A 14,249-nucleotide genomic window follows, 5' to 3' on the forward strand; every position below is an offset into this window, starting at 1 on the left:
GTAGCTCTTTGCGAGCTGTTCTTGGGCGTCGAGCCCCATTTTGCGCTGTGGAAGAGATTGTTTTGCCTCGTACCCCGTTCTCATGAGGGGTCGATATATCAAGTGGGCGGAGCCGAAATATGGCGCATCGCTGGGACCGGATATCTATTTGGCACCCCGAAGAAGGCGTCCGAAGACTGGCCTTCGGAATGGTTCTACATGGAGGACGCCCCTCTGCCGGATCCAGTTCGGATCGGCCTCCCGGAGTTCAGCAATGCTCCCTTGAAGAAACACCTGAGTTGGTGCCCGCGGAGCCCTCAACGGGAAGATGATAGGAGCGTCCATTATCTGATGGGCCGGATTAGATTACTGGCCCACTCCGGATTGACCATGATTGGAGTCATGGCCACGTGTATTATGCGAGGGGTGCAGCCACTCCAATATAGGGGCCACCCTATGTGGGATTTCATCGGGGAAGATGACGCCACCCGTCATGGCCGCAAAGGGCCAGGCTCGGCAGCCGATCTGGCAAAGATCCTGTCCGGCTTGTACAAGGGAGAGGAGGAGGACTTCCTCCACACGAATCCGCTGAATGGATTCTCTATGAATAACCCTCAGAGCTGGGTAAGCGGATTTTCATCCACCCGATCCATACTTTCAAAGTCAAGTATCTTACTCTGTGATTTCGACGCAGGAGCTGCGCCGGGATGTGGAAGGCATACGAAGCCTAACTCCACAGCCTAAGGATCCGGAACGATCCCTTGATCCGACCTCCGAAGAGGATCCAGACTTAGCGGTGGAACTGATCGACGGGGTGTTCCACCAGCTCAGCATAGACAATGCTTTAGTCGCCATTATGGCTGACTACCCTGGTTTGTTTCCGGCCTCCCAGGTGACTACGATCGAGGTCTTGACACCATCATTTAATCCGTGCTCAATTCTGACCATCCCATACTGATGGTGCATCGCAGGAGGTGCCTTTAAGGCGGGAAGCCGAACCCGCGGTGGCCGGCCAACAAGGGTCAGTCCGGCCCAGCAGGCGGAAGAGGAGTGCGACGCAAACTGAAACGTCGCCGCAACGGTACGGAGCACCGCTATTTTTAAGGGAAGGATTCCCAGGAGGTATATTAATGCTCATAACTTTTCCAGAAAGAGCGCTCGCCGGACAGTGTCCGGAGAGGTTGCCAATCAAGCCTCCGCCAGCCATGCTCCAATGCATGGCCCGGGAGGGGAGGCGAATACAAGGCATGAGTCGGACGCTCCTCCGACGGAAGATGCCGACAGGCTGTCCGCCACCCGGTCTGAGGTGGAGAGCGCCATGAATCACAGGCGTCGCCGGACAGTTCTTCGTGACGCGTGTTTCTCCCCGGAGGCGTTAAATGCCTTTGATGCGGGAAATGCGCACCTCCGTGCCGCTCAAGATGGGTTAACGAGAGCCACGGAGCAGTATGTGAAAGACATACATGTAAGTAATTTTAATAGTTATATATGCCAATAGCCCCCGAGACTTAAAATAGTTAAAATAACTGATTTAAGGGTCAATTTTTATGCAGGATCTTACGGAGAAGAATACTCATCTGTCCCAGAAGCTCCAAGAGTGCAAGGCCCAACTTGAGGCCGCACTGGCCGCCACAGGGGGAGCCACAGAGACCCCCACTGGTAAGACGTACTTTGAAAAGATAATTAATTAACAAAGTGCAGCGTGAATCTGACAATAATATTGCAGAGGGCGCCGGACTAGATCCGGACAAGCAACAGCTACTGCGTCAGCTAAAGGCCGGCGAGAGGGTGCTTATGAAGGTGCAGCAGGAGAGAAATAAGCTCCAAGATGCCCACACCCAACTAGGAGAAGAGCTGAAGGGTGTTCGGGCCCAGCTGTCTGGCTCCGTGAAGGAGAATCAGCGGCTTCGTCGCGGCATTTATAGTAAGTGCTTGAGCAAATTCCTTTGAAAAGAAGAATTCGGCGAGGAAGTCGATTGACAGAAATATGTCTTTAGGTGTGCTCACAGGTCGCCCTGCGGAGGAAATGCCTGAGTCAACGGGTGACCAACTTCCCGAGCTGGTGCAATTGTTCGAACGTGTTCGGCAGGCGATGAGTGGCGTCGTTCAGGCTTTATGGCCATCCGTCTCCCTACCCGAGGGCCTTGGTGAGCTTGCTGAGAAGCTTCAGGGAGCACGGCAACGCCTCCGTTTGTGGAAGATATCGGCCTGCCGTCAGGGCGCCAGGGAGGCCTGGGCCATGGTGAAGACGCGATACCCAAAGGCTGACCCAAACCACATGGCCGAGGTCGGACCTGCGGGGCCTGATGGGAAGGAGATCCCTGTGAGCTTGATGTACGGCCAAGTAGAACTGGCCGCGAAATATTCCCAACAGGACTGTAAATTAGACAGCTTGTTAGATGGGATTGAGGAGGAGTACAATCAGTCGGTTTGACGATGTAATTTGAAATGACATGTAAGATGCCTTCTAGCCGGATTGTAGATCGTTTGTCTTTGCGGACCGTTTCGCTTCAACCTCGGGATCCAACAGTCCGGAGTGTGTCCGAATACCCTTACGGTTATAAAAGAACCGGGGCATGCATGTAGACAAGGCGTCGGGGTCATAATTGCTTTATCAGACAAGTGCCCAACTAGTTATGTTATATTACATGGTTAGTAAGAAACATTTTCCAGGGAGAATAGTTCCGTTAAGGGTTCCTTTCCCTGGGAGGCATGCCCTAAGGTGCAATGCCGGACTGCGAAAATAGCAGAAAAAGCATCTGGGGGCAGATAAATAAGTAAGTAATAAATCATCTTTCAAGTCACCGACCGAATATTCTCTTAAGAACGCTAGCTTTCGGCTTCACCCAGTCTGAGGTACACATCCGGCTGACCCGGCAGTAACAATCGCAGAGGTGCTCCCTTTACCTCCTAGCCGAACAATCAGGAACGTAGGGGTAAGCACAGGAGCCAGGTAACCCAGCTTGGCCAAAACTTAAGTCATATCGATGCATATAATGGTGAATAAAAGGTACATGCGGAAGTATGACACATGTATTGGGCGTGAAGCCCATATGAATAAGCTTATGGTAAAGAAGCCTCCAGGTATAATGAGTGCTAGGAGCACATCACGTGTGTGCGAACAAAGCGCAAATCAGCCTATAAAAGGTATAAAAAAGTGGGAAGAAAGAGGGGGACAAGAGACAGTAAAAAAAGGTGGACGGGGGAGTGAGACGAACTCTGAGTCCGGTGTTTAGGCGTAGAATCTTCGGAGACGGGCTGCGTTCCATGGGTTCGGCTCGAGTCGGTTGTCAGATGTTTTACATAGACGGTATGCTCCGCCGGTCAGGACTTGGTCGATGATGAAGGGACCTTCCCACTTGGGCTTAAGTTTGTCCTTTTTCTTGTCCGGCAGGCGTAGAACGAGTTCGCCGACATTGTAAGTTTTGGCCCGTACTTCTCTGCTTTGATATCTTCAAGCCTGCTGCTGATAAAATGCGGAACAAGCCTTTGCCACATCCTGCTCCTCCTCTAAGGCGTCCAAACTGTCCTGCCGATCCAACTCGGCTTCTCTTTCTTCGTACATGCGCACACAAGGTGAGTCATGAATTATATCGCAGGGCAGAACTGCCTCTGCGTCGTATACCATGAAAAATGGTGTGAATCCAGTAGTTCGGTTTGGCGTGGTCCGCAGTCCCCAGAGTACGGAGTCGAGCTCCTCTACCCAGTGCGTGTTAGATTCCTTGAGGGACTGCACTAGTCTGGGTTTGATGCCGCTCATGATTAGACCATTTGCTCGCTCGACTTGACCGTTAGTTTGGGGGTGATAGACTGAAGCGTAATCGAGCTTGATGCCCATGTTTTTGCACCAGAGTTTAACCTCGTCGGCCGTGAAGTTCGTGCCGTTATCAGTGATGATGTTGTGGGGGACACCAAAACGGTGTACTACCCCGGATATGAAGTCTATCACCGGTCCGGATTCTGCCGTTTTAACCGGCTTGGCCTCAATCCATTTGGTGAATTTGTCCACCATGACCAATAAGTATTTGTGCTTGTGGGTTCCCCCTTTAAGGGGTCCAACCATGTCAAGCCCCCAGACCGCGAACGGCTAGGTAATGGGAATAGTTTTGAGGGCGGTGGGTGGCATGTGGCTCTGATTAGCAAAGAGCTGGAAACCGACGCATCGTTGGACTAAGTCCTGAGCATCTGTCCGGGCTGTCGACCAATTAAATCCTGTACGGAAGGCCTTACCTATAAGAGCCCGGGCTGCAGCGTGGTGCCCGCCGAGTCCGGCGTGAATTTCAGCCAGGAGATTCCGCCCCTCCTCTTCGGAGATATACCTTTGAAGGACTCTATTTGTGCTTTTCTTATAAAGTTCACCCTCATGGACCTTGTAGGCTTTAGATCGCCGAACTATGCAGCGGGCCTCATTTTGGTCTTCGGGAAGTTCCTGCCGAATTAAGTAGGCTAGGAATGGTTCTGTCCACGGGGCAATTACTGCCATTATTTCGTGAGCTGAAGGTGTTATTTCGTTGGCTGAGCCACCGATTGTGTCAGAATGGTCTGAGTTAGGTGATGCAGCTAGCTCCGGATTGTTATTTCCGGACTCCTCTTCCCATAACACGGATGGCTTAAAGAGCCGTTCCAGGAAGATGTTTGGAGGGACGGCGTCTCATTTCGCGCCGATGCGCGCTAACACGTCTGCTGCCTGGTTATTATCCCGGGCTACATGGTGGAATTCGAGTCCTTCGAACCGAGCTGACATTTTTAGGACGTCGTTGCGGTAAGCTGCCATTTTTGGATCTTTGGTATCAAAGTCTCCATTTACTTGGGATATTGCGAGGTTTGAATCCCCGCGCACCTCTAGGCGTTGAATGCCCATGGAGATTGCCATCCGGAGGCCATGCAGAAGGGCCTCGTATTCGGCTACATTATTGGAGTCTGTGTACATTATTTGAAGTACGTATTGGATTGTGTCTCCAGTTGGGGACGTCAGGATGACGCCAGCCCCCAAGCCAGCCAACATTTTGGATCCGTCGAAATGCATGATCCAATTGGAGTATGCGCCGTACTCTTTAGGGAGTTCGGCTTCGGTCCATTCGGCGACGAAGTCATCCAGAACCTGCGACTTTATAGCTCGCCGTGGTTTATAGGTTATGTCAAATGGTAAGAGCTCAATAGCCCATTTTGCAATCCTGCCCGTTGCGTCGCGATTGTTTATAATATCGTTGAGAGGTACTTCGGAGGCCACCGTTATGGAACACTCTTGAAAGTAGTATCGCAGCTTCCGGGATGCCATGAACACCGCATACGCTATCTTTTGATAATGTGGGTACCGGGACTTGCATGGCGTTAGAACAGTGGATACATAGTACACTGGTTTTTGAAGAGGGAATCTGTGCCCTTCTGTCTCTTGCTCGACGACGAGTACCGCGCTGACAACTTGATGTGTTGCTGCGATATATAATAACATAGGTTCGCCCAGGTTGGGCGCGGCCAGGACCGGATTTGTTGCCAGTATGGCCTTTATTTCTTCAAGTCCGGCTGTGGCAGCATCCGTCCATTCGAAATATTCGGTGCGCCGGAGGAGGCGGTAGAGGGGCAGAGCCTTTTCTCCCAAACGGGAGATGAAGCGACTTAAGGCCGCTACGCATCCGGTTAGTTTTTGTATTTGCTTGAGGTCCTTTGGAATATCCAATTGTGACAGAGCTCGGATTTTGGCCGGGTTTGCTTCAATTCCTCTACCGGATACGATGAAGCCCAAGAGCTTTCCGGCTGGTACGCCGAAAACGCATTTTTCCGGGTTGAGCTTAATGTCATATGCTCGGAGGTTGTCGAATGTCACCCTCAAGTCTTCTACTAGAGTTTCGACGTGTTTGGTCTTGACGACCACATCGTCTACGTATGCCTCTACTGTTTTGCCTATCTGGGTAGCCAGACATGTTTGAATCATGCGCTGATATGTTGCGCCGGCGTTTTTGAGTCCGAAGGGCATTGTGTTGAAGCAGAATGGCCCGTATGGAGTAATGAATGTTGTTGCAGCCTGGTCTTTTTCCGCCATCTTGATTTGATGGTATCCGGAGTATGCGTCGAGGAAGCACAATGAATCGTGCCCTGCGGTAGCATCGATGATTTGGTCCATGCGAGGGAGGGGAAAAGGGTCCTTTGGACAGGCTTTGTTAAGGTCTTTAAAATCGACGCAGAGGTGCCAGGATTTGTCCTTTTTTGGTACCATTACTAGATTGGCTAGCCAGTCCGGATGTTTTATATCTCTGATGAATCCGGCTTCTAAGAGTTTGACTAGCTCCTCTCCCATTGCCTGTCTTTTAGGTTCGGAAAATCGCCGAAGAGCTTGTTTGACCGGCTTGAATCCTTTTAGGATGTTTAGGCTGTGCTCTGCCAGCCTGCGTGTGATTTCTGGCATGTCTGGAGGGTGCCAGGCAAAAATGTCCCAATTTTTCCGAAGGAATTCTCATAGTGCGGCTTCGACATCAGGACTTAATTGTGCCCCAATGGAGGCCGTCTTTGTGGGGTCCGTTGGATGGACCTGAAATTTGACTATTTCGTCTGCTGGTTTAAAAGAGGTGGACTTGGACCTCTTATCAAGGATCACATCGTCTCTATCCACCGTGGAGCGCAGCGTAGTTAGTTCCTCTGCCGCTAGGGCTTCGGACAATGCCTCTAGGGCCAGTGCGGCTGTCTTATTTTCAGCGCGGAGTGCTGTATCTGGATCACTGGCAAGAGTGATTATCCCATTGGGTCCGGGCATTTTGAGCTTCATGTACCCGTAGTGGGGTATAGCTTGGAAGATTGTGAATGCCTCTCGCCCTAACAAAGCGTGATATCCGCTGCCGAATGGGGCCACTTGGAACGTGACCTCCTTGGACCTGTAATTGTCCGATGAGCCGAACACTACATCTAGTGTGATTTTTCCTGTGCAGCGTACTTCTCGACTAGGGATTATCCCTCTGAAGGTTGTGCTGCTTCGCTCGATGCGGCTCCAGTCAATATCCATTTTTTGAAGGGTTTCCTCGTAGATGAGGTTTAATCCGCTGCCGCCATCCATGAGTACCTTGGTAAGGCGAAAGTCGTCCACTATCGGACTGAGGACCAGTGCGGCTGGTGCTCTGGCTGTTCCGAATTTAGGTTCATCGCTGGCGTTGAAGGTGATAGCCGTGTCACTCCATGGATTTGCTGTTGCTACTTGGTAGACTTCGGCGAGGCCGCGGATTGTTCGTTTTCGCATGTTATTTGATGCGAAAGTCTCGAAGACTGTTAATACCGTACCAGTACTGCTGGGCTGTTTGCCCGGGGATAAAAAGCCGTCGCCACTTTTGGCCACCTGCCGTAGTATCCAACATGCTCGAAGGCTGTGTGTTGGAGTGGCGCCCTCCGTACTGTGGATTTTGCAGGGTCCGTTGAGCCAGCCCTCCAGTATGGTTCCATGCCCTTTAGGGGTTTTTTGCTTTTTGGTTTTTAACCCAGGTGCTTGAGTATGGCGCACCCTTTTACTTCGGACTAGGGTTGTAGTCAAGGCCGGACTGTCCCAAAACCTAGTTTCGGTGTTCCTGGCACTTTCCACCGCATAGTAGTTTTGTACGATGGTCGCTAGGTCGACGAAGCGTGTAACTTCGCGACGACTTATGGAGTTCATGATTCCCTTGTCCGTGCAATTGTTGCAGAAAATTGAAATTGCGCTTTCTTCGCAGCAGTCCTTTATCCTGTTCATAACCAGGAGGAATCTGGCCCAGTAATGATGTACTGTTTCATCGGGCTCCTGCCGTATTCGAGATAGATCGCTTATGTTTGGGTGGGCGGGTGGAATCAAGTTCGGAACCCCGCCCGATCTGAGGCTCAAAGGCCAAGAGGTTTCCGGATTTGGAAGCTTGACTTGCTGGATGCTTTCCGACGAATCTAGTCCGATGCCTGACTCTAAGTTCAATATTTGATTAGCGTCCGTCCCTCCGTGGGAATCCAGCTTGAAGGGATCGGGAATCCGGACATAGTTGGTTTTCAATGTAGAAGAAGGGTTGCCGCATTGTTCCTCTACCACGACAACATGGTGGGTAGCCTGAGGAGAGTTAATCTCTCTCAGATCGGTTTTAAGCCCAATCTGATCGTAGTCTGTAGCGACTCCCAGGGCGGCGATGCGATCCAAGAGCTCGTTTACAGAGGAGAGCTCAATCGGATCTAACTGCTCGGTGAATTCCGAGCTGACGTGAAGATCGCTTTTGATGACCTGAGAGGTCATCGTCGGAGCGGTGGCCGAACAGGCGGTCATAAGAAAACCACCTAGCCGGACAGTTTGGCCGGCGGCCAAAGCTTTCTTGACGACGGTGCCATCTTTAAAGACGGGAAAAGGCATCCTTCCTGATCGCGACGGCACAGAGGAACTCTCAATGAAAGCACCAATGTCGGTGTCAAAACCAGCGGATCTCGGGTAGGGGGTCCCGATCTGTGCGTCTAGGCGGATGGTAACAGGAGACGAGGGACACGATGTTTTTACCCAGGTTCGGGCCCTCTTGATGGAGGTAAAACCCTACGTCCTGCTTGATTAATATTGATGATGTGGGTTACAAGAGTGGATCTACCACGAGATCAAGGAGGCTAAACCCTAGAAGCTAGCCTATGGTATGATTGTTGTTCGTCCTATGGACTAAGGCCATCTGGTTTATATAGACACCGGAGAGGGCTAGGGTTACACAGAGTCGGTTACAAAGGTAGGAGATCTACATATCCGTATCGCCAAGCTTGCCTTCCACGCCAAGGAAAGTCCCATCCGGACACGGGACGAAGTCTTCAATCTTGTATCTTCATAGTCTTGGAGTCCGGCCGATGATGATAGTTCGGCTATCCGGACACCCCCTAGTCCGGGACTCCCTCACTCCTTCCAGTTACCGAAAGGAGTTTTACATAGATTGGATTACTTCCAATTAAGATTCTTTTGGCAAGGAGATAGCGAGAGAAAGAAATATCGAATGGCTAAATGGAGTGTGGTTTGCCATCCCAAAGACCAAGGCGGGTTGGGCATTCATGACCTTGAGGTTAAGAATAGGGCCCTCCTCGGCAAATGGTTGTTTAAATTACTAACGAAAGATGGTGTATGGCAAACCCTCCTAAGGAGGAAATATATGGGTTCCAAGGCGGTATCCCAAGTATATTGGAAGCCTGGGATTCCCAGTTTTGGGCAGGTCTAATGGCTACGAAGAAATATTTCTTTTGCTATGGATCCTTCTCGATTAAGGACGGCTCGGAAATTAGATTCTGGGAGGACAAGTGGCTAGGAAATGCCACACTCCGGGAACAATATCCGGCTCTATACAACATTGTGCGCCACAAAAGGTGATACTATCGCCACAGTAATGGAATCATTTCCGCCAAATGTGACGTTCAGAAGGGACTTAATTGGACCCAGACTCCAATGGTGAAATATCCTGCTCCAACGGTTGTCCACGATGCAATTGTCACATGGGTCTGATTTATTCCGATGGAACCTCCATGGGAATGGACAATTCTCAGTGGATTCTATGTATAGAGCGTTAATCCAGTCCGATGTGCCAGTTGTTAATAACAAGAAGATCTGGAAGATGAAGATACCTCTTAAGAATAAAATCTTTGCATGGTATCTTCGTCGCGAAGTCATTCTTACTAAAGATAATCTTATTAAGAGAAACTGGCATGAAAGCCCGCAATGTATATTTTGTCACCATGAGGAGACAATAAAACATTTATTCTTCCAATGCAAATTGCCTTGTTCTATATGGTCAGTCATCCAAATAGCTTCTGGCTTGTATCCTCTCTGTAGTGTTGCTAATGTATTTGGCAATTGGTTACATGAAATTGATCACAGGTTTAGAACTCTTTTCAGGGTGGGAGCGCTTGCCGTTATTCGGTCGCTTTGGCTATTCAGAAATGATAAGGTTTTTAACGATAAAAGTACTTCTCTGTTGCAGGTTATGTACAGATGTACCAGGACTCTTCGTTTATGGTCCTCTCTACAACGCGTGGAGAATCGAGGCCTGTTTACGGAGGTGTGTACACGATTGGAGGCTACGGCGGGGGATACTTTTACCCAACATGGGTGGCAACATGCTCTAAGGATTGGCTCCCCTGCCTGTTTACGGAGGTGTGTACACGATTGAAGGCTACGGCAAGGGATACTTTTACCCAACATGGGTGGCAGCATGAACTAAGGATTGGCTCCCCTCCACATTAGGCGTTATACGGACTCTACATGTTTCGTTGTAATTCACCTTTTTATTTTTATTTTGTGTGAGAGGATCTTATTTGGCTGTGTGTATCTTAGTTATGCAGAGGCCGGGTGTAATGCTTAAATCTTTTAAGTAATAAAGCGCCCCTTTTCGAAAAATGACAGTGTTCAGTTTTCAACAGTGCCTACGATGCCAACAAAGCATGAATGAATCTGGTGCAAACATCAGCAAGATAACTCACGAGACAAAAATTCAGAAATATAGAAGATGAATCACCAACATGTAATCACGAAGATGCATATCTGCTTTTCTCTGAATGTAACTCTAACAGTAGACAAAATTAGGAGCAGCTTATAGAACAATCACCTCAACAATGGGACAAAAACAACATAGTAGCATCAGCTCCAGATCACAATCTACAACTGCACGACTGAAAAAAATTCTTCAGAGCATAATGATGATACCCTAAATTCCGGCAAAGAAAACAGTACATAGCAATAATGATTATATAATACAGTACTTACTATGTTCTCAGCTGTAAGTAAATACTACCATAACTAATGTTCTTTTGGATATTGCAGGCAACATGCCTAAAATCTTTTCATATCAGAAACAAGTTCAATAAAAGCCATCATAGCCTGCAGGCATACCATCCAATATGATGCACAAGCCTCTCGAAATCATGTCCAGAACACATGCAATTCGTTCACAATTCATGCAATGGAAATTTTGCAATTTCCAACATACAGTGTACTGAAACATAATAGAGGATAACTGCACAGATTAAAAGGAACCCCTATTGTCGTATTAAAAGAGAAAGAAGGAATCAACATCGTCCATGCACTGTACTGGAAGAGTTGGCCTCTAGCTTCCCTCATGCCAAATCCGTATTTCGACTCAATGACTCTAAAACAAGCGCAATATACTAAAAGTCACCATCATCATTTCCCAAAAATGTGTTCAGATTTGAGTCCAAGGAGTTATAGTTTAAGATAACAACTTCATATTCTAGTGTATGAATACTAGTCATGGTAAGTAACACTGCCACAGTTTCACTCCACTGTAACTAGTAACTACATAAATGGTCTGAAGATGCATGGCATTATGTAAGCAACAATTTAAGTTCAATAGTTGGGCATCACTTCCAAATGTATAGGCGTATAGCGACCTTTCTCCAAATCCAGCACTAAGCTACTGATGATTGAACATAATATAATACTATGTTCTCAGCTGTAAGTAAATACTACCATTACTAATGTTCTTTTACCTATTGCAGTCAACATGCCTAAAATCTTTCATCGAGGGAAAAGCACATTAAAAAGGTTCAAATCCACTGGAGAAATATTTTTTCATCGATCAACTGATCCATGAGGGGGAGCTTAAAGACAAAACTAATAATCAAGAGTTAAACACAAGCAGCACAGAATACTAGTCCATATTCCAGTGCATGAATACCAGTCATGGTAAGTAACACTGCCACAGTTTCACTCCACACTCCACAGTAACTAGTAACTTCATCAATGGTGTGAAGATGCATGGCATTTGTAAGCGACAATTTAAGTTCAAAAGTTGGGCATCACTTCCAAATGTATAGCGCCCTTTCTCCAAATCTAGCACTAAGCTACTGTCATAGTGTCATTGAACATGATATAAACCATGTTCTCACTTCTCAGCTGTAAGTACATACTACCATAATTATGTTCTTTTGCATATTGCAGTAAACAAGCCTAAAATCTTTTGATACAAGACAATTTTCAGCCAGATAACCCAGCAGATATAAATTCAGAAATATAGAAGATGAATCACCAAACATGTAATCAAGAATGTGCATATCTGCTTTTCTCTCAATGAAACAGTAACAATAGACAAAAATTAGGAGCAGCTTATAGAACAATCACCTCAATAATGGTACAAAAACAACATAGTAGCATCAGCTCCAGATCAAAATCTACAACTGCAACCACTAAAAAAAATACTTCAGAGCATAATGATGATACCCTAAATTCCGGCAATGAAAACAGTACGTAGCAATGGTATCCATATCAGAAACATGTTCAATAACAACCATCATGACCTGCAGGCATATCGCCCCATATAACGCCCAAGCCATTCGAAATCATGTTCAGAACACATGCAATTCGTTCACAATTCATGTAATGGAAATTTCCAACATACAGTGTACTGAAACATAACAGGGGATAACTGCACAGACTAAAAGAAGGAATCAATATCTGTGAACCTCTGTCACCGTTGTGCGAATCATGAAAAGGCTAACCAGTTTGAGTTTCATCAGCAGAGATTGCAGTGTCCAAACCAGAACCATCAGGGAAACTCAAGCTCGGGGAACCATTGGCAGGTACCGTCCTTCTGCTGCTTCCGAAGGAACTCAGGGAGGATGAGGCTCTCTTTGAGCACATGTGGAGTAATTCTGAGGCCCCGAGCAAAACAGTTGACAGATCCCTGAAGTTTATCCATCTTATCATAATGCGACAGCTTGCCAGGGCTTTCAAACACCAGCATATCCGATTCCAGCACCAGCACATCCCCCCCTTGATACAGGACAGCCGGATCATAAGCAGGTGTGAAGGACAGCTCAACCGGGTGCTTGACCCAGTTCATCTGCTCGTAGTCCTCCATGAACCAGATGACCGACTTCTGTGCAGATTGGTGGCAGCAGAACACGGCAATCGTGCCGTCCATCTCAAACAGCTGCGTGTGGTGGCGCTCGCCCAGCATCGCCTCCGCGGGGGCAGGGATCCAACTGAATGACTCAGCATCGGTGTCGAACACCAGAATGTTGCCCTCTTGGGTCCGTTGCGGCCGCCAGTGCAGCCTGCCGCGGAAGAGGACGGGCGGCGATGTGCTGGAGCTCTCCAGCCCTCTCGCCAGCCCGGCGGCCACGGCGGCCGACGACGTGAGCAGCTCGATGTCCCTGATCGCCTGCTGGGATCCCAGCGAGAGGACGTAGTAGGAGTACTCCCCGTCGAGGCCCTCGACCAGGTGGTACAGCACCCGGTACTCCCCAGAAGCGGCGTGCTTGTAGAACCCCAGGAATTCCGGGCCATCACGAAACAGCAGCCGCAGGCGAGCACCTTGGCGCGTGGCGGGGTTGCAGACGAGGAAGGTCTCGCGGAAGCCGAGGAGGAGCAGGCCGTCGCAGGACCCGTGGAGCGCGAGCACGTCGGACCCAATGGAGGGCACGCGGCCAGACACCGTAACCCGCATGACCGCCCGGCGCCTGTTGGTGCTGAGGTTGACGGCCTCGAGGCAGTGCTCGTCGTAAGCCAAGAGGAGGGGCTGCGCTGGCTGGCGGGAGTGGTGCTTGCGGATGAAGGCGGGGTCGGCGGCGAGGTCGCACCAGGCCTTGCAGGCGGCGCGGAAGCGGAGGAGGTGCTTGGGCGGAACGCAGGCGAGGATCTCCGGGATCAACTCCTCGGGGAGGTCGCCGAAGGAACGTCGTTCGGTCTCCTTCGCCGCCATGGGAAGGGAGGGGTTCGAGAACCTTCAGAAATGCCTGCGAATTCCCCAGATCCGAATGAGCGGGCGAGAAATTGCTGGAATCCCAGCGCGTGAGGACGCGATGGACTCGAGAACGACTGGTGCGAGCTCACCTGTTCCTCGATTTCCCTTGATCTCCCTCGATCTCGCCGCAGAAGAACTCGAGAACACCACCCTTTCGGCCGTTGGAAGAAGACGAGGTGGACGACGAGGGGGATGCAAACGCAGCGGTGCGGGAACCGGACATTCTAGAGCGTTCCTGGCCTTCTGGGCTTCCTTTTTATCTGGGCCTGGCCTAGGCGTAAACTAGATCGAGCCAAACCTTCAAAAACAATAAAGGCCTGTTTGGTTGCCCGCATGAGGTCCAACCATGCCTGCGCGGGGAGGATTCGGTCTGTTTGATAGCCCGCGTACATTATTGGGCCTGCATCGCACACTTCTTAAAGCACCTCAGGGCCTGGCTCACTGGAAACGCATGAATCGGCGGTTTCTCCAGGGCCAGGCCCGAGCGGTGCACGTGGGCGGGCGTGGCTGCACGCGCGCAGCCACGCTCGAGAAGCCACATTGCTTCCCGAAGCACCG

The 14,249-nt window shown here is 49.5% G+C and overlaps 1 protein-coding gene across 1 annotated transcript; it reads right to left on the reverse strand.

Moving 5' to 3' along the window:
* Window positions 1–12,194: 12,194 nt before the first annotated feature.
* LOC119291080 (F-box/kelch-repeat protein At3g17530-like) lies at window positions 12,195–13,923 on the reverse strand. The gene is made up of 2 exons (XM_037569796.1): window positions 13,781–13,923; window positions 12,195–13,683 (listed from the first exon to the last, which is right to left on the reverse strand). The coding sequence occupies exon 2, from the start codon at window positions 13,647–13,649 to the stop codon at window positions 12,492–12,494; it is 1,158 nt and encodes a 385-aa protein (XP_037425693.1). The 5' UTR covers window positions 13,650–13,683; window positions 13,781–13,923; the 3' UTR covers window positions 12,195–12,491.
* Window positions 13,924–14,249: the final 326 nt, after the last annotated feature.

The sequence above is a fragment of the Triticum dicoccoides genome, chromosome 4B (assembly GCF_002162155.2).
Source record: "Triticum dicoccoides isolate Atlit2015 ecotype Zavitan chromosome 4B, WEW_v2.0, whole genome shotgun sequence".
Lineage (NCBI taxonomy): Eukaryota > Viridiplantae > Streptophyta > Magnoliopsida > Poales > Poaceae > Triticum > Triticum dicoccoides.